General features: G+C 41.6%; 1 protein-coding gene across 1 annotated transcript in view; it reads right to left on the bottom strand.

The window, feature by feature from the left end:
- The window catches only part of LRCH1 (leucine rich repeats and calponin homology domain containing 1), a 248329-nt gene that overhangs the window by 68276 nt on the left and 160597 nt on the right, over window positions 1-19456 (bottom strand). The window contains exons 8-14 of the mRNA XM_065402085.1: window positions 18932-19037; window positions 16599-16714; window positions 6896-6963; window positions 5800-5886; window positions 2903-2992; window positions 2758-2794; window positions 884-1000 (exon numbers count right to left, since the gene is read on the bottom strand). Coding sequence (XP_065258157.1) covers window positions 884-1000; window positions 2758-2794; window positions 2903-2992; window positions 5800-5886; window positions 6896-6963; window positions 16599-16714; window positions 18932-19037 — 621 coding nt within the window. The remainder of the gene's footprint in view (window positions 1-883; window positions 1001-2757; window positions 2795-2902; window positions 2993-5799; window positions 5887-6895; window positions 6964-16598; window positions 16715-18931; window positions 19038-19456) is intronic.

Below are 19456 nucleotides of genomic sequence, written 5' to 3'. Positions count from 1 at the left end.
GGGGGCTAGGAACCATTAGGAAAGACATAGAGATGATAAAACAAACTATGATAATGCCACTATATAAATCCACCATACACCCACACCTAGAATATTGAGTACAGTTTTGATAGCCCCATCTCAAAAGAGATATATTAGAATTGAAGAGGTGCAGAGAAAGGCAACAAAAATGATTAAGGGTATGGAACAGCTTTTTCACGAGGAGAGATAAAAATGTCTGGGACTGTTCATCTTAAAAAAGAGATAACTAAGGGGGGATATGGTAGAGTTCTATAAATTTATGAATGGTAATGGAGAAAGTGAATAGGGAAGTGTTATTAACCCCGTCACATAACATAAGAACTAGGGTTTCACCAAATGAAATTAATAGGCAGCAGGTTTAAAACAAAACGAAGTATTTCTTCACACAACGCACAGTCAATCCATGGAATTCATTGCCAGGGGATGCTGTGAAGGCCAAAACTATAACTGGGTTCAAAAATGAATTAGATAAGTTCATGGAGGATAGGTCCATCAATGCTATTAGTCAAGAAGGCAGAGATGCAACCCCATGCTATGGGTTTCCCTAAACCACCAACTGACAGAAGTTGGGACTGGAAGACCGGGGAGGGGTTACTTGAAATTATCCTGCTCTTTCATTCCCTCAAGCAACTGGCACTGGCTACTGTCAGAGACAGGATACTGCGCTAGATCGACCACTGGCCTGACCCAGTATGGCCGTTCTTATGTTCATGCTAAGGCATAAACCCCCAAAGTAGTCAGGTTTTAGCCTATAAAAGAATACTTCTCTCTGCACACCAATGAATAGGATAAAATTATTTGGAATCCCTTTTCAAGAGGTCCTATGACTAGATAAATATGTTGTACCCAGGCTCCTCCATACCTGACTCAGTAGTTGCGTCTCATCCTGCTTACATGCTATTTTGGCTTCAGTCTTGGTTTTCTCTATAATCAATTCTCTCCTCTTCTGAAATTCTAATTCCTCCTCAGCATTTTCATTCTGCAAGGTACACATCTGTTGAGACTTTATGCACAGCGCTGGGGATCAGAAACAAATACCCAACTTTTTCTTAACACACTCTTACAAGTAGTTTTGTACAAATACTGTGAAGAGCAATCCAAGAGTGGAAGTGAACCATATAAAAATAAGAAGATAGACAGTGCCAGTGCTTACCAACAGATGATTCTGAATGCTTGAACAAATAATTTAACAAATAATACTGAGCTCCTTAGAGTTTACTGGATTGGATATGAATCAAATAGTAAGCAGCAAATATTAAACTAAGTTCCAAATCAAAGTCACGTTAAAATTTTGTATAACTATAGTGAGATAATGGTTTGTAGAAATAATTCTTTGGTTTAATAGGCTGTATGGTGCTTTGAGATGGTTAATGATGAATAGTACTTTATAAATGTAAAATATTGTGTAATATATTAAAAACACATTAATGTATATAATGTTTCAAATGCTATTACTGGAGGTTAAATGTAGTACAACACATCATCTTCATGTTGCCAGCTTGGTGTGATTATGTGTAAAGCAGTACATTAAAAGGTCTGCAAAAGACTGGTACTATCCTGGCACAAAATATGACACTAGATATACAATAGCAAATTTTGAATATTGACTTGAGTTTCAGCTCACACCAGTTGAGAAACATTGGTGAGTTTGAAGATATATAGCATGGAGTCACCAAAGAGATTCATATTTTTAAGTACATGATCTATAAAATAAGTACTAACTCTGTTATAATTATTAATGTGTGCACGCATATCAAATGAGGAACACAATGGTGTAAGAACTTATTGATTGGGTGTTCTCTGGTGCTCCTGCCCAGACAGTAGCATATACAAAAACTTAGGACACATATAGGGAGTTATTACTCTTCTGCAATAGCAATAAACAGCGAGAATTACAAATTCTTATTCAGTAGCCTCATGTACAAAGCGATCTTATCTAGGTGCCAGCTCTACAAGCCACGTTTTAGTGCACTGTCATGGTGATGGTAGTCCATTGAACCCTCGGGCACAGTGAAAAGAGACCATATCAGGAGACTGGTTTTAGCTAGCATGGTTTTGCCCTCAGTGTGGACAGAGATAATTTGGATAAAATAGTTTCTGGAGACTTTTCTCTTCTAGTCTTCTGATTAGTTTACATACATTTGTGCCATACCCATACTGGGGGCAAAAGTTGTGCTGGTTAAAATGGTTTCCCAGTGCAGACTTTTTCATGGTGTAGACAAAACAACAGTGTCAAGGGGACAGATTATTACATAGCTCTTTCTCCTGCCCCGGAGATGGGGTTTGAGGCTCCCGGGCTACATTATAGTTTTCCAGCACTAAAAAGAATAGGGGTAGGAAGAAAAACAAATAAGAATGCATTTAGCAAAGGGCTACAGACAATTCATGTATTTTTATGGCCATTATAATACTTGAAGTATTTGGCTCAATGGGACAATTGCAGGCAGAACTATGATTGCAGCAACAAGTGTAGTCCCCACAATGAAGGCAAAGGACTACAGAGATTAAAAATAATCTCTGTACATTAAAAAAGTCCTTATGAGCTATTAAAAAAAATTGTAAAAGCAAAAAAATTAATTTTACAAAAAGATATGCAAAACTTCCAAAAGAACTACAGCTATATTTTTCTCTTGCAGAACACTAAATTTTGTTCATTTACTGGTCCAATAGCTAATGTAATTGGTGATCCATTTTCTGTCTCTCTCTTGGATATTTTGTAATATAGTGACAGCCTACCTGATAGATAGGAGCCTCCTCCATCTGCATTTGGCCACTGTATGTGGATATACAAAACACAACACATTAAATTTTAAAGTGTAGAATCTTGAATATGAAACTTCAGCAAATCCATTATTTTTCTGAAAAAGGAATATAAACACACTTTACTGTAGACTCCTGTAATTCTAAATCTGTTGCTGATTCCATGGGATACAGATTCACACCACTGCTCTCTGTAATATCCATGCTTAATCTGTAAGGTTTGAAATAAAAACAATGCACTGGGGTACATCTTTGATGAACATTCTATTAAATATTTAATTTTTAAAAATGGATATATTAAATCATGTTTTTCTTGTTCAACTACTTACAACTCCCCATCTACACACCACTCACTTCAATACCCAAATGCAAGACTACAATATTAAACCTTGATCAGCAGGTTATGCAAATTCTTATTCAACTGTACATACGCAAATCCAACAGAATACTAGTTCCCATTATTCTTTAGAAGTGGGTTGGAATTGCCACAAATAGCAAAATACCAACTGGGAAATTAGTGCAACTTGCTCTTTAGTGTTCAGACTATAGCCATGTAGTTAAGCACATCTTAAAATCACAAAGAAAAAGAATAAGCACTCCTACATATTTTATTTTCTACATTTCTCTTTACTGGTTTTGTATATATGTACAGCATGATTGGCTATCCTTAACAGCAGTATTTGAAATAAATGGCCCATCTGAATATTCACGGACAAGTGAGTATTGCAAATGTATTTGCTTCATAATATATATTCGGAATAGGAAACCTAGTTAAACTGAAATATTAAAACAACAATTCCTTACATTTTTAAATGTCTCTTCTCTGTTTGGTAGGGGAAAGATGTGTAGTGTTATGAGTTACAGCACTGAGTTATTAAGTGACAAACAATCATTTACAAGAGTGAGAACTGAAACCTTTTCATTGTTATGTTTAATTAATACATTTTTTAAACTAAAGTTGTTGTTTTTTAAATAGCAACATTTGTTCCAATTAAAAGAGCATGCCTCAGGTGAGGTGCAGAAGCAATGCCACCTGGAATGTTGCATTACTGAATTCAGAACTAATATGAACAAACTTTTCTAACTGGCGAGGTTATTTCTCTTTTATGAATCAAAAACACCTGCCTTACCTAATTCAAACCAACAAACATTTCTAGAGACAACTGTCCAGCACGAGCTAAAGTAAATTCATCTTCTGAACTAAAAGGGGAAGTATTTGCAAAGTGAGCAGGCAATACATTTACTAGAACAACTGAAAAAACGGATCCTTTGTTCATTCACAAAGGGCCTGATCCTACTCCCACTGGGCAATTGTAAGTATAGAGTGGGGCTTATATCATTTTCTGATGCATCCCTAGAAAAAGTTTAAATTAGGCTAGACAAAGCATCAGAAAAAGCATTGTGGGGAACAGTTCTGTGCAACTAGATGGCTGGATTAAATAGGTTTTCTTCATCTATAATTCCTATGCTTCTATTATATTTACAGTTTCTGTTAACACAATGGTCCCCAAACTGTGGGGCGCACCCCACTAGGGGTGCCACACAGCCCCGCTCTGCCCCCGCCCAGCTCTGGTCCCAGCTGCAGCTTCGTTCCCAGCCCAGCTCTCCCCCCAGCCGCAACTCCACTCTACTTCCTGCTCCGACCCCAGGCCAGCTCCAACCCCAGCCCCAGCCCCACTCTGCTCTCCCCTCCCCCCCCCCCACGGCTCTGCCCCCAAGCCAGCTCCGCCTCTAGCCCCAGCTGCTCCCCCAAGCTCCTCTGTTGAGCCAACTGTGCAGTAACGAAGGGGGCAGGGAAGCATGGACAGATTCCATTTCTGGTGAGGGTCGGGGGATGGCGACAGGAAAAGTTTGGGCACCACTGTGTTAAAATAATGGGAATCCTGTGCATACTATCCAGGGGAGATTATATCTAAGATACTCTTAGTCAAAAGGTCACAACAATTAATTTTCTTTTTTTATGAACTTGTCAAGTTAAGAACATCTGATAACCCATTCCTGAAGAACACCTTGTATACTAACAAATAACTTTAACAGCCAAACATACTTTAATAAGAACATTCAGGTGACTGAACGACAGATGCAGGGATGAATTTAAATGTCAGGCCACAACTTTATTAATTTAACGTGGAATAGGGGTGCTATTCACCACCCCCTGCTTTCACATACCAGACATTTGACTGGTTCTATTGTGGGGTTACAAAACTCCCACCTTATAACCAATACAGGTTAGACCCTCCTCAAACTACCCCTAGGACTCTCCTCACTTTGGAATCCTCTCTACTGCTTCCTGAAGACCAGTTGGCCCCATCTCATATAGGCATGAGGTCAACTAGCAAAACCCCATGTCTCATTTATCTCTGGGAGCTGACCCTTTTAGCATTTACCTACAAGTGGCGGCAAACTAGAAAACCATACCTTTCCTAATGTTAAACTTTCAAGTTCTATTGCTTTCAACCTAATTGAGCCTCCATAACACACTGCCAAAGATAAAAAAACAAAAACAAAAAAAACCCCATCACTCAGTCAATTTGACCCAATGGGAAAAATTCTCCCTCCTCCCAAAACAGACAATTAGCCAGTCCAGCAGTATGCTGAAAATACAACTCCTATGTTACAACTAAAGGGAAGGAAGGCAGAGCAGCTAACAAGTATAAGAAGCTATTGAAAAGCTTGGAAAAGTTTAAATAGTGGAACGGGTATGCCAGAGCCAATCAGCCAGCCCAGTCCCCTCAGCCTCAGGCAACGGAAAGGTGAAGGATCCGAAGAGGGGGAGAAGCCAGACCCATCTTGCCAACTGTGCATTCTCACATCCCCCATGCCCTTCCAGGCACCATGCCATATCCCCTGCTGTCTAGTTAACATCCCACATCCCATTGATGCAGGGCAGAAGGCATTTAGTCATGAAAAAGAAAAGAGCGAGAGAGAAAGAGAGAGAACATTTTTTGACTTTGACCCTCCCAGAATTTCCTATACAACATATTACTTACATCAGGAGACCCTCTGATATGAGCATACCTGTTGGGATCTTGTAGCAAATCTACTGCTTCTTTTAAATCATCTATCATGGCTATATCAATATTTTGCTTGTTTGATGTATTTGTTCTACAGTAGGAAACAAAGACACTACAGTGAGTATGAAAGGAGTTAGAATTTAAATCAATGGGCAATATTTTCAAATTGGCTGTTTAAATTGTATAGTAAAATCCTGTATTTGTGCATATTAATATGCAGATGTAGTATTTGGAAATTTTCATGTGGAAATTAGGAAGTCAGTTTAGAAGACAATGAACTAAATAGTTATTCCCCCATCTATCATTTCAATCAATTTAAACAGCCTGACTTCTGATGCTGAAATAATTTAATTACCAACAATTTTTTTACTTGATTAATGAAGTTTATTGTTCTAGTATAAGGACACTGGCAATTTTTAAAATAGTATTTTATCTTTTAGTTTGAAATGTTTGTAATACTTTTAAAAGCTTTAAAAGAACCTAATTTTTCTTAATTCTTTTGGCAACTACTGATTTTTTTCATCTGAACTTTTAGCAAAGCAGAAATGAACACTGTTGTTTTGCTTAACAAAAACTTCAATTAACAGTTCAGTTTCATTGTAAATCATCTATTTCACGTATGTTCATCGACTGATGTTTGTCAGCACCAGTCTTGAAATAGTGTTTTGAATTAACTATTATTACAGGGCCAGGAAAGTGTGTTAAAACACACATACACACCCACCCACCCTAAGTTTCAGCATTTTTCCAATCAAATTATAACATTTTTATCATAGGTCAAACTTTGGCCTTAAAAATGTTGACACAGGCCGTTTGCCCTTTTACAAATACTATTAGCAGATGTAATGTCAGTATCTAGTTGAACAACACTTGCATTCTCTAGGTACATACAAATATATTGATTTTAATAAAATTTTCACTGTGTTAATCAATACACTATAAATAGCAAAATGCAGACAAATTGTATTGTTATATAAATGTCATGCTTCCTTGTATACAAAATAATAAGCTGGTAAGGAAATACTCAAAAGACAAATTAAATTTTGGTCACCTAAAATTTATAGCCGATATTATTTCATTGTACATAAATGAATACTTACATTCCTTCTGTTTGCCAATGTGTGTCCTCTTCTATTCGCAATAATTGATCACATTCTGCTGCTCTGCCCTGTGAACAGACATTACACTGAACATTAGGACAGAAATTTGCCATTAAAGTAGACAGATAATAAGTTTCCTCTTCTGACTAAGCACTGACCTAGTTCATTTATCAGTTTAGAGTGGTTAATTGAAGCAATCTAAGGTCTGTACTTCATTGCTATTTCTCCACCCCCACCTAAGATACTGATTACACCAACTTTCATTAAACTGTCACATTCTATTGAGGGCAAAGCCTAACCTCATTTAAATATAAAAATAAGTCAACCAACATGAGAATTATGTACTGAATGCCCCCATTTTCTCTCATATCCTTCTGATGTATGCAAATAACCCATCAATTAAGCATTAGCCTAATTCTCCTCTCACTTACACCAGTAAATCAGGAGTAACTCCACTGAAATCAATTGACTTACATTGGTGTTAAACTCCCATATGTGGGAGGAGAATCAAGACCATTCCATCACTATTTAAAGATAGATTAATACACAAAGAGCTTTGTTGCTAAGTGGTGCATGATCTGTTTTGTACTGTAGTTGTGATAATGTAAAGATGTGTGCTTGCGGGTGGAGAAAGAGAGAATAACTGTTAGGTCACTTCTCATTTCCTTGTTTCGATGGGTTTATGTCAGACATGTGTACACCAATCCTGAGTGCTTCATAACAAAGTTTTTCTGCATTAATTTTCTAGGATTTTTTTAAATGTGTACTTGGGGATTGGCAATATATGAGGAAGGAAGGGGTGGACCACAGGGGTTGGCGTTTGAAGTGCAGTAGGAAAATATTTGTCAGTCAGCAGGTACATTTATATGATGAAAGATACACTCTTACAGACAAGTGTAGTTATAATGTGAATAATGGCTACAAATCACATTAAATTCATTTTTTTTTTAAAAAAAGAACCAGATCTTCTCAAGGTCCACCTTTCTACTAAGTTTTGTGCATTTAGATAATACTTTAAAGCAGTGTTTCCCAAACTTGTTCCACCGCTTGAGCAGGGAAAGCCCTTGGCGGGCCGGGCCAGTTTGTTTACCTGCTGCATCTGCAGATTTGGCCGATCGCGGCTCCAGGCCAATGGGAGCTGCTGAAAGCGGTGCGGGCCGAGGGACGTACTGGCCGCTGCTTCCAGCAGCTCCCAATGGCCTGGAGCAGCGAACCGTGGCTCCTGGGAGCCGCAATCTTCCGAACCTGCAGACACAGCAGGTAAACAAACCGGCCCGGCCCGCCAGGGGCTTTCCCCACACAAGCGGCAGAACAAGTTTGGGAACCACTGCTTTAAAGCAATATCAGTTAATGATGAAAGTAGATCTGCCAATGATACATTTTAGCCAGAGCCCTAATTCAAAGGCTTCCTGTTAGAAATTATTAAAAGAAACAAAACATAAACCTCATAGAAAATTCACATCTTAAAAACTAATTGTGGGAAACTGCACACCAATTTTGTCACCTACTTTTAGGGGGAAAAACAAGAATTTGTGCCTCATGCAAACCCCATTTTATACCAGATCTCCAACTGTGGAGTTGCTACCAGGTGCATCCATAATTATGAACTGCTGGTTAATATTCGTAAAGGTGCATCCGATACTTATATTTCCATTTGGAACTTTATACATTTGCTTTCATTTTCATCTCTAACATGCAGAAACACTGAAATAATTCAGCTGCCAGTAAGGACGGAAGCTGTCTGAATGGATGTGCACTTGCACTGGCAGGGAATGAATAACAGACAAAAGGACTAACTATTTTCAATGCCATGTGTTTGGCACATCCATCTCAGGAACCCTGTACCAATAAATGCCGTCTGATTCTGCCAGATGTATCACTGAATTGTGCACTGGCATCTCTAACATTCTTCATCACAAAATATGGCTTTATTCCCAAAGTCAGTCCCCAATACCACAAATAAAGCCATTCTTTTCATCTGTTATTTTTCATTAAGTAAATAATGAAGCATTTGATCTCTCCAACAGAATATGCAGATATTTTATACAATGAAAAATAATTATGCCCCCCACCATATGTGTCACAAATCTGCATTAACCCTTATTTATGTTAATTTGTTTTAAAAGATGACCATCTAAAGCTTTGGGCTTATGTACACAAATTCAATAATTAAGTACACAAATTAGGACCAATCTCATATAAAATCCTCCCAAACCCACTAAAACTAAGGCCTTGTCTGTATTGCAAATTGAACCATTTTAACAAGTTATGTTTTAAATCAATTTAGTTAAACTAGTTCAAACTCTCATGTGGATATGCTTCAATAATTTATATCAGCCTTAAAGTCTCCTACCTTCCCAAAATACATCTTGGGAAAAAGATATATAAGATCTGTAGTGTGAACTAAAGAGCCCAACAAATTCGCACTCTTGCAGCTCAACAAGAAAAATGCCTTGCCTCAACCCTCCCCCTCATAAAACCTGTGGACTGTTAGCTCAAGCACTTTTGCTAATCTCACCTGTCATTAGCATCAAGAGGGTATAAAAATCCACGTCTGAGGCAATATTTTTCCCACTCTGAAATTCTTTAACAGCACCTCTGCATCCCTGAACTAAGCTCTGCAACACACTCTACAATGAGGTGCCAAAAATGCTAGATTATAACCAGGCAGAGGGCATTGTTGAGGGACTAGCCAATAGTTCTATAGCACACCTTAGAGGGGAGAAAGTGTTAATGCACAACAGGCATTTAATGGCAGCTTCTGATGGAAGATCCAGTTTGGGGGAGGAGAGAGTAGATACAAGTCTTCCATTTCCTTCTACCCCGCCATGTTGATTCTCAAGAGAAAACTGTCTCCCTTAATCTCTCTATGCCTACGTGTCCATATGTCAGGCAGGGATAACATTACTGACCTACCTCACAAAAGAGATGTGAAAATTAAATAGGTGATGTTTGTAAAGTGCTTTGAAGATGTAAAGCATTATATAGGTGTATATTAGAGCTGGGTGGATGAAAAAAAATTTTGCATGAAAATTTTTGAACAAAATGAAAAGAAAGTCATTTCTTTTAAAAATTTGCAGGATTTTTAAATGAAAAATGCAAACCAAAACAAAATAAAATGTTTAGTTTCAATGACCCTCTTTTTTTAATCCCCACCCTTTTCCCAAGAGCTGACATATTACATCCCACATATCCAACATCCATAAAAAACTCTTCCTAATAGTTATCAGAGAATATCCCAGCAATAAACACTTGCCACATTTAACGATACTGTAGGATGTGTTTATCTATCCAGTAAGCAATAACAACAAGCAACATGGATGTATTGGATAACTGCACTCTTCAGATACCTTCACTCACCCTATAAGTGTAGGTATCTGATACAAGTAACTATATTTGAAATGTGCTGTTTTACAAAAACATTTTTAAATTAAGCAGTTTACATTTTCTTTTGCAGAGGCCACTGAGGGCTGAGAGTGTTTGGGGATTTTTTTTTTACACTGTTCTTAATGTATATGCCCTCTATGGCTGCTACTGCAAAACTACTAGGGAGGCCCTGCCATTGGTAGAATGACACCTGCAAGAGTGGTGCTGCTAGAGGAAATAGGGTGAAGGATTACAAAAAGGCAAGTCCTTTTTGCACACCTAGAAGTTCCTTTCCCTCCACTTCCAAGAGGTCGGGAAACCACATCCGTTCTCTCCACCGTGGCTATCTAGCACTTTTCTCTCAGAAAGGAATTTGATGGCAAGTACACAGGACCTCTTCAGATCGTTTTGTCCTTAAAAAAAAATCTGGCAAAGCTGGCCAGCAAATAAATTCTCATATGAAAATAAACATTGTTCAAACCTTAGCATAAAAAGTTTCATAGAAATCCTACTATTATGGGATATGTGATGAAATTGGTCCAAAAATCGTGTTATGTTACATTACATAATGAACCAGCTGAAATTCATGAATTACAAAGTGGCTGTATTCATGAATGATTTATGGATCATTTATAAGGATTTTACTGCAACTTTCTCAGAGAGATATTATTCAGGAATGGTGCAAAAGATCCAATTCCACAATAAGAAAGGGGGCAGAGGATAATGAAAATGGAGAACATGCAATTCAGAAAACTACAGAGAGGTACAATGGAGCAACCTAAGAGAAGTCACAGACCAATTCTGAAAACAGTCAGAAGTGTAAGCTACAGCATTCCCTTGGCAGATGCGATTTACACAGCTGGACACGACATAGCTGACAGCCAAAGTGTTCGCTAACCATTCCAGCAATACAAGAGTAATATTTTCACAAAGATTAACCAACTACCCATGAAGGCAGTGAAGGGGCAAAGCAGGAACAATGGCTGACAATGTGCATTCTCACACGCACTGTAAAGCCACCTTAGTTTTCACTAGTAACGATGTAGATCACTACAGTATATAAGAGAAATACTGATGAATAAAATTCCCAAGTTTCTGTCGAGGAAAAACCCATGGCTTTCTACATAATTCATTAAACTTATCCATAGCTCTAACTCCCCCCCACCACACACACCTTATTGCTACCAGCGCTACAAACAGACTCCTTTGAGAAAGGTAGTCACTGAACCTTATTCACTGTATTTTTCAAGAGAAGTACATCCTTACTCAGCTTACCAAACAGCAGATGATATCCTTTGTCTTTGGAGATCTTAACATTTTTACCAAGATCTTTACAAACTAAATGCACATTTATAACCCATCATCTTTTCATAACTTTAGACACCTGGGCATCCCTGTAGCCTGTGCATGCATGAAAAAAATGCCTAATTAAAAATATAAATGGAAATTACTTACCTGTAATTGGAGGTTCTTCAAGATGCGTGGTCCCTATCTGTATTTCACGCATGGTGCGTGTGCCCTCCACGTGCCTGAGACTGGAGAATTTGAAATAATGTCTGTTGGTCCACGCCTGTGCCCTGGGTTTCTGGTGCTCAGCACCAACGGTATAAGGGAAGGTCCGGACCGAGTGCCTCTCCAGTTCCTTCTCTACCGAGAACCCAGACATGACCCAAAGTGGAGGGGAAGGAGGGTAGGTAGTGGAATACAGATAGGGAACACACATCTCACAAACCTTCGTTTACCGGTAACTAACCTCCATTTCTTCTTCAAGTGCTGGTCCCTATGTGTATTCCACAGGCGGGTGACCGTGGAAAGAGGAGGCGGTGAGAGGGTGCTGGTGGTCTATAGATCTGTTATACCACTTTCCTAACGACTTCATTTGAAGAGGAGTCTTGGACTACAGCATAATCCTTCAAGTAGGTGTGGATAGAACTCCACGTAGCCACCCTACAAATGCCCAGAGAGCTGTGCTAACTGATTGCAAAGAAGATGCAGCCAGAGATCCACTTAGACAGCCTATGAGGAGATCACACTTGTCCCCATGATCACTTTACCATAGGGACAAATAAGAGCGTTTTCCTAATAGGTTTAGTTCTTTGCAGCTAAAAAGCTAAAGGTGATCTGACATTGAGGGAATGAAGTCTCCTCTCTTCACTGGAAGCATGAGGTTTTGGAAGGAATGCCAGTAAGTGAATTGATTAATTTATGTGAAAGTAGGAGACTACCTTTGGGGTGAATTTTGGATGGAGGCGAAGGGAAACTTTTTCCTTATGGAATATGGAGGGCCAGCCATGAGTGCCGCCAGTTCACTCACCCTCCTGACTGAAGTGACGGGGATGAAGGTGGTGACCTTCATTGACAGGTGGAACACTGAGCATGTAGCCAATGATTTAAATGGTGGTCTGGTAAGTATTGAGAGAAAAAGACTGAGGTCTAATTGAGGTGCTGGCTTTACTACTGGTGGGAAAGTCTTAGTGAGACCCTTCAGGAATCTGGCTGCTATCGGGTAAGTAAAAATAGAATAGCCCTTTACCCAAAGGTGGAGGGCACTGATTGCTGCTAGGTGTACCCACAGCAAGCTAAAAGAAAGGCCTGATATCTGAGAGTGAGGTAGCCTGGATACCTGTCACCTCTGGAGCTAACTAGTTTTGTTGCATCCAGGTACAGAAACGCCTTCATTTAGCTAAATAGCATTTTCGCATGGAGTCTTCTCTGTCATGGTTATGAACAGTTTGAACACCCTTTAACACCCTTGGTGTACACGCCAAGACTCCAAGTCTGCTGCCCATCCAAATACCAGGCTACGAAGTGAAGAGGGTTTGGGTTGGGATGTCTGATTCTACCATTCTCCTGAGTTAGCAGATCTGGGAGGGGGCGGATGCTGAGGAGGACGGGCTGATATTTGCAGGAGGTCCAGAAACCAAAACTGCCTGGGCCAGTTGGGTGCAATGAGAATGATGCACGTTTTGTCATGGCACATTTTCCACAGAACATGCGGGACCAGTGGAATGGGAGGAAAGGCATACTTCAGGTGGTCTGTCCAGGATAGTAGAAGATGTTCTTGTTCATTTGGGAGGTGAGCAAGTCCCAGGATGGCATTCCCTATTCAGAGATGATTTCGTTTAGGACCGAATAGTGAAGCTCTCACCTGTGTTCCCCCTAAGGTGCGCACAGCAGACCATCAAGGGCTGCGCACCAGCCACACACACAGGTGGGTGTGGAGGATGTGTAGGGTGGGTGGGGGCAGTGTGGTGAGATGGGGGACAGTGATAGGGCTTTGGGAGAGCTTGGGGTTATGGGGGGGGGAACAGATGCCTTTCCCCCATCCCTAGGGCTGCGGCAGGGAGAGGCGCCTCTCCCCCAGCTGCGGGGCTGCGGTGGGGCCGGGAGAGACACCTCTTCCCCAGCCCCAGCTCTGGGGCTGTGGTGAGGACGAGAGAGACGCCTCTCTACTCGATGATGTAGCCAAAGTGGATGACATCTAGAACCCACTTGTCTGTTCTTACAGCCCTCCAGTTGTGGAGGAAGTATGCCACCAAAGCTTCGGAGAGTAGTTGGGGATGGCATCAATGATGGTTCTCAGTTCTCAAGCATCCCTTCAAAAGTAACCTTTAGTTGGCAGATGGGGTTGGGTGGCTGATGTCAAAGTGGATGGGGTTGGATACCTTGGTCTTCGCACCTTCTGGCATTTGCATGGTGGTTCATATGAGATCTGTTGGTAGAAAGGCTGTGGAACAAGCCTTGATTTGTACACCTGTTTATGGTGTCTCCTCTTCGGGGCTAGAGTATACATGCACAGGGAGTTGAGGGTAGTCTTGGAACCTTTTAATGAGTGTAAAGACTCATCCGTCTTCTTGTTAAAGAGGTAAGAGCCATCAAAGGGAAGATCCTCAGTAGTATTCTGAACCTCAATGGGGAGCCCCAAAGACGGAAGCCACGATTTGTGCCGCATAAATAGTGCCATTGTTATGGCTCTAGGTATGGTATCAACTGTGTCAACTGTGTCTTGAAGTGAGGTCCTTGCTACCAGTTTACCCTCATCAATAAGGGCTTAGAATTGGAGTTTGTCTTTAAATTACAGAAATTTGGAGTAGTTTGTAAAATTACACTTAGCAATTCTAAACTGGAGGCTGGTAGATGAGAATATCTTCCTCCCTAGAAGGTCGAGGTGTTCAGTATCCTTCTCTGCCTGGGTAGTCTTAGCGTGTTGCTGCTTGAACTACTAAGGAGTTGGGGATTAAGGTGAGTGAACAAAAATTCTGCCTCTTCCACAGCTACAAAATATCTCAGCCGTTTTAGGGATAGGGCTGCAAGATGCTGCTGTGTGCCATACCGCCCTGGCTGGCTCCATGAGGAAGGTGTTTACTGCAGGATGTCCAGGAGCTTATGCTGTGTATCATGGGTCTCCTCAAGTGGGATATGAAGTTCAGTCGCCACCCTCTGCAAAAGTTATTGGCATTGCCTGTGGTCATCAGGCAGGGATGGTGAGGATGGCACGATAGCCTACGCTTGTCGATACTGCCAGTATCAGTGGATCCTGCTCAACATCTTTCTCTTCCGCATGCTCTGGCAGAGCTGGTTGCTGTTGTCTAGGGGAAGAGGGTCAGTCAGACTCGTGCATGGATCCAAGGTGCCATGCTTAGGGATCCCAGGGGCCCCAGTAGGGCCCCACATGCTGGTTGAGGGGGACTCCAATGTATAGGGTACTCAAGGGACTGCTGGTAATCATGTCTGGGTGGAAGATGGGTCCAAGATAGTATAGAGGCTCTGTCTGGGTTAACCTCCCCACGTGAAGGTGAAGGCTGAATCTGACATCCAAGACGAGCCAATGAAAAGGTTGGATCTGTCTCCACTGGCAATGCCACTGGTTACAGTAAAGGGAGACTCAATGAATGGATGGAATAGGGGAATAGCTTCTTCTCCTCCAAGTGGGTTCCTCCTCTGGTGTCGAAACATCCCTTACACGGGCTAGACCTGAGAGAAGAGAAGAATGAGGATAAGGTAGAGCACAGATATCCTCTGGGGAGGTATAAATCTCAGTCCTATTGGGATTGTGAGATGTCCTGGTAGTTGGTACAGACAGATTTGGCGTATCCATGTGCTTAGGGTTGGTGGATCCTTATGGGGGTGGGCCGGTACCATCTAAGAAGATTCTCCTTGTCTGGAGCTGATGGTTGGTGCCGGCAGATGCCAATCTCTCAGCTTGCTAATTGGTACTGGAGTCAGTACCGATGTATCCCTGATTCTGCATGCCTTACCCTTATGGTCAGGAGGTTTAGGCTGGCCTAAGTCTAAGACACACCTGATTTGGAAGCAGTCATGGAAGTATCCCTCCTTTTGTGAGGGGATCTGGAAAGAGATCTGGTCTTGTGTCCGTGATAGTGTCCGTTACTCTCATGAGAGACCCAAGACAACGTGTCCTTGGGCTTACTAGATCTGTCAATTACAGATCTGTCAATTACAGAGGGATCCTCCCAGCCTGAATCCCACTGGGGCCTCATGGTTTTCTCCATGAGGTACATTCTCAGTTGAAGCTCTCCTCCCTCTCAGGTTCAGGGAAGAAAGGAGTCGCAGATGCTACACTTGGTGGAGATGTGAGCCTCCCCTAGGCAGTGAAGGCAGCAGTGATGGTCATCACTGACCAAAAGGAAATGGAGGCAGGATACCAAGTTCTTAAACCCCAGAACTTTGGGCATAGTCCTCTTTATACTAACTATGAAAAGCTACTAGAAAAATACCAAAAACAGTAAACTCTAAGAATTTACAACACATTTACAGATAAAAAGACAATAAAGATGCTTCGGACACAGAGGATTCTACTCAGATCATGTGGCGGTAAGAAGGAACTAGAGAGGCAGGCAGTCCACGCCTCCCCTTATAACCTCAGTACTGGACATGAGGAATGCCAGGGTGCTGGCATGGACCAGCAGGCACTACTAGCCAATTCTCCAGTCTCAGGCACATGAAGCAAATGTGTACCACATGTGCAATATGCATAGGGACCAGAACTTGAAGAAAAATGTAAACTTTTACTGGTGAACACATCTGCTAATTAAAAACGACAAAACAAACAAAACCAAAACAAAGGACAGATTTCAAGGATTAGGGTGAGGGTTAGGTTAGAATAAGAGTTATGGGTAACCTGACCTTACAGCTTTAAAATTACTGTTATAATTAATCTGCCTGCTCATGTTTGCACTCTATGGCACTGAACTGATGAGGATGAATATCAGTTGCACTTCTCTTATTAATAGCAAGGTGCCAACAGTTTATCATTTCTGCTTGCTAGGAAGGTAGTCATGAGATTTTTTTCATTTAAAATCGATCACAAACTTGCCTTGATGTAGCTCATAAATTCAGTCGTGAGGGGATGTGATCCTTCAGCAAACTGGTTTCCTGCTTCTCTTGACTTATCATTGTGAATCATAAGAGAAGGTCCCTGATGAAATTCTACTAATGAGAAATGAGACCAAAAGACCCAAAAAGGTATAAAAATTATTTCGGAGTCAGCTTTTTCAACTTTGCATTTAAATCAGAGTCACCTAAGGAACCTTTTAAATTTAGTAGGGCACAGAAACACAGCCAAAAATGAAATCCAAAAGGTACAAGAATGATAAAAACAGAGAATAAGACTTTGGACTACACTGGACCACTACGAATAAAGCGTAGACGTTTTACTTTTAATGCGAATTTATTTTATGTTGTGACACATGACCGGATTCTGATCTCTCACAAGTAAAATTCAGGAACAATTCTACTCATGTCAATGGAGTTACTCCTAAATTACACCAGTGAGAGAGAGAAGAATATGACTCATGGAAAACAATCAATCAATTGTAAATGCAACAAATGTCACTAACAATACGAAAATTAAGATACACAGATTAGAGTACATTTTAGGTCAGTCTAGGAAGCAGATACCTCATCTATTTCTTGTACTCCCACTTCCCAGGTGGGTGCTCTAACCATCAGGCTACAGAGTCACTTTCTCTCACTGGCCCAATGACTAAGTATACACAGTAGAAAGCTTCAATAGGAGAGACTGAGGGAGCCCCACATCAGAATACAGTAACTCCTCACTTAATGTTGTAGTTATGTTCCTGAAAAATGCGACAAGTGAAACGATGTTAAGCGAATCCAATTTCCCCATAAGAATGAATGTAAATGGGGGGGTTAGGTTCTAGGGAATTTTTTTTTTGCCATACAGTACAGTACTACAGTTGGGAGGTACCCCCGCCTTACCCCACACAGGCACAGCCCACTGGCACTGGAGACAGGCAGGCAAGGAGGCTGAAGGTGCTGTAGGCTAAGAGAAGCACGTTGCGCTGCAGCAGCGGCAACTTCCCCTACTCTGCAAGCACCAGGGGCGGGGGGCTCAACCCTCAGCCCGCCCACGCCACCCCTTCCCCCAAGCCTCCACCCTTAACCCGCCTCTTCTTCCCTCCCCCTCCCTCCTGCCCGCGGCAATCAGCTGGCTTGCAGCATTCAGGAGGGAGGGGGGAGGAGCAAGGACATGGAACACAGGCTCCCCCTCCCTCCATCTCCCAAACACCACAAGCCAGCTGATTGCCATGGGCAGGAGGCAGGGGAGGGAGGAGCGCCGGGTCGTCATTCCTCCCCGTGGCAGTCAGCTGGCTTGCGACGTTCAGGGGGCAGGAGGGAGGGAGGAGGAGCAAGGACTCGGCGCGCAGGGTCCCCCCTACCCCCCCCCCCCCGCCTCCTGTGAGGGAAGGGGGAGCCTGTGCGCCGAGTCCTCGTTCCTCCCCACTCCCCCCTGAATGCCGCAAGCCAGCTGATTGCTGCGGGCAGGAGGATGAGGGGAAAGGCACTGATCCGTGGGATCTGCTGGCAGGCGGGAGGCGCTGTGTGGAGGGGGGCGTAGGGGAGCTGATGGGGGGCTGCCAGCTGTGGACAAAGCAGGAAGCCAAACGACGTTACAGCGAAGCATTGCACAACTTTAAATGGAGCATGTTCTGTAATTGAGCAGGGACGTAAGATTGAAACAACGTTAAGCGAGAGGACGTTAAATGGGGAGTTACTGTATGCCACAGCTCAGTGGTTATAGCACTCTCCTGAGAGGTGTGGGAGACCCGTGTTTAATTCCTTTTTCCCCACCTCTGCCTGAGGAGGGAACTGAACTGAACCTGGTTGCCCCATATCCCAGATGAGTGCTCTAACCATTAGGCTGAAAATTTTAAGGTGCGCCGCCACCTCCACCTTCCATGTCCTCCTTCTCCGGTGCCCAGATTTTGGATGGTACCCGATCCAATAGGCAGCCTCGGAGCACGCCTACAGGATCAGGATATGCATGCGAGGTAGGTAGACAAACGCTTAACTTCCTCTGGTTCATGGATCACCCTGAGGCTTAGGCAGGAGATAGACATCCAGGCACCTCGAGTGAGATAGCAGGCATCTAAGTCTGGGGCTTAAGTGCCTAGGTGCCTCTTGTAGTTTCAGGCCTAAGTGATTATTCTCAGAAGTACAAAACTAAACATGCTTCATAAATTTTCCAGGAAAAATAGTGGTAAACTGAAGGAGTAGGTTTTAAGCATGTTGTTAGTAGAAACTTGGGTTGGGAAGTTTTTTGTGAATTGCACTCATACAGCATTACATATAGATTAGTGGGCAGAATTCCTGTTATTGTTAACTGTCTCTTCTTTACGTTCAGACCTTGGACTAGGTTGATGTGGTGACCCGAATCTTCCTTTATAATCTGATCTTCTTCCATAATATTTGACATTGGTACATTAAGGCTGACAGTATCTTCATCAGAGGGCTGAGAAGAAACAAGAAAAACATTAATTTAAAAATTAAACCAAGACTGAAATGCCAATTGGTGTTAATTATTTTATTAGCATTCAAATATGTAAAAGATTAAATAGTAGCTTATAGGAGGAAAGCGATGTATCCTATACTTTTGACTCATGAATTCTACATTCACAATTCAGTGCTTTTAGTAAAATGATGATATGCTGTGCACACAAACATATATATTCAGGAATCTGAAAAACCTTTGCCATGAGTGATAAAGCTCAACAGTGAAATAACTTAGTATTGCACAAATGCTTCTATTTGTCAATTATTTATATACATACATATACGCAAAGATTTATTTATTTAGATTTAAAACAAAAAAAGGTCACTGTACAAAAAGCTCTAAGCACCCTAATAATTACAGTTATAATCACATAATGA

The sequence above is a fragment of the Emys orbicularis genome, chromosome 1 (assembly GCF_028017835.1).
Source record: "Emys orbicularis isolate rEmyOrb1 chromosome 1, rEmyOrb1.hap1, whole genome shotgun sequence".
NCBI lineage: Eukaryota > Metazoa > Chordata > Testudines > Emydidae > Emys > Emys orbicularis.
Note: the sequence above shows the minus strand (reverse complement) of the source record. Positions and strands in the feature narration are given on the sequence as shown.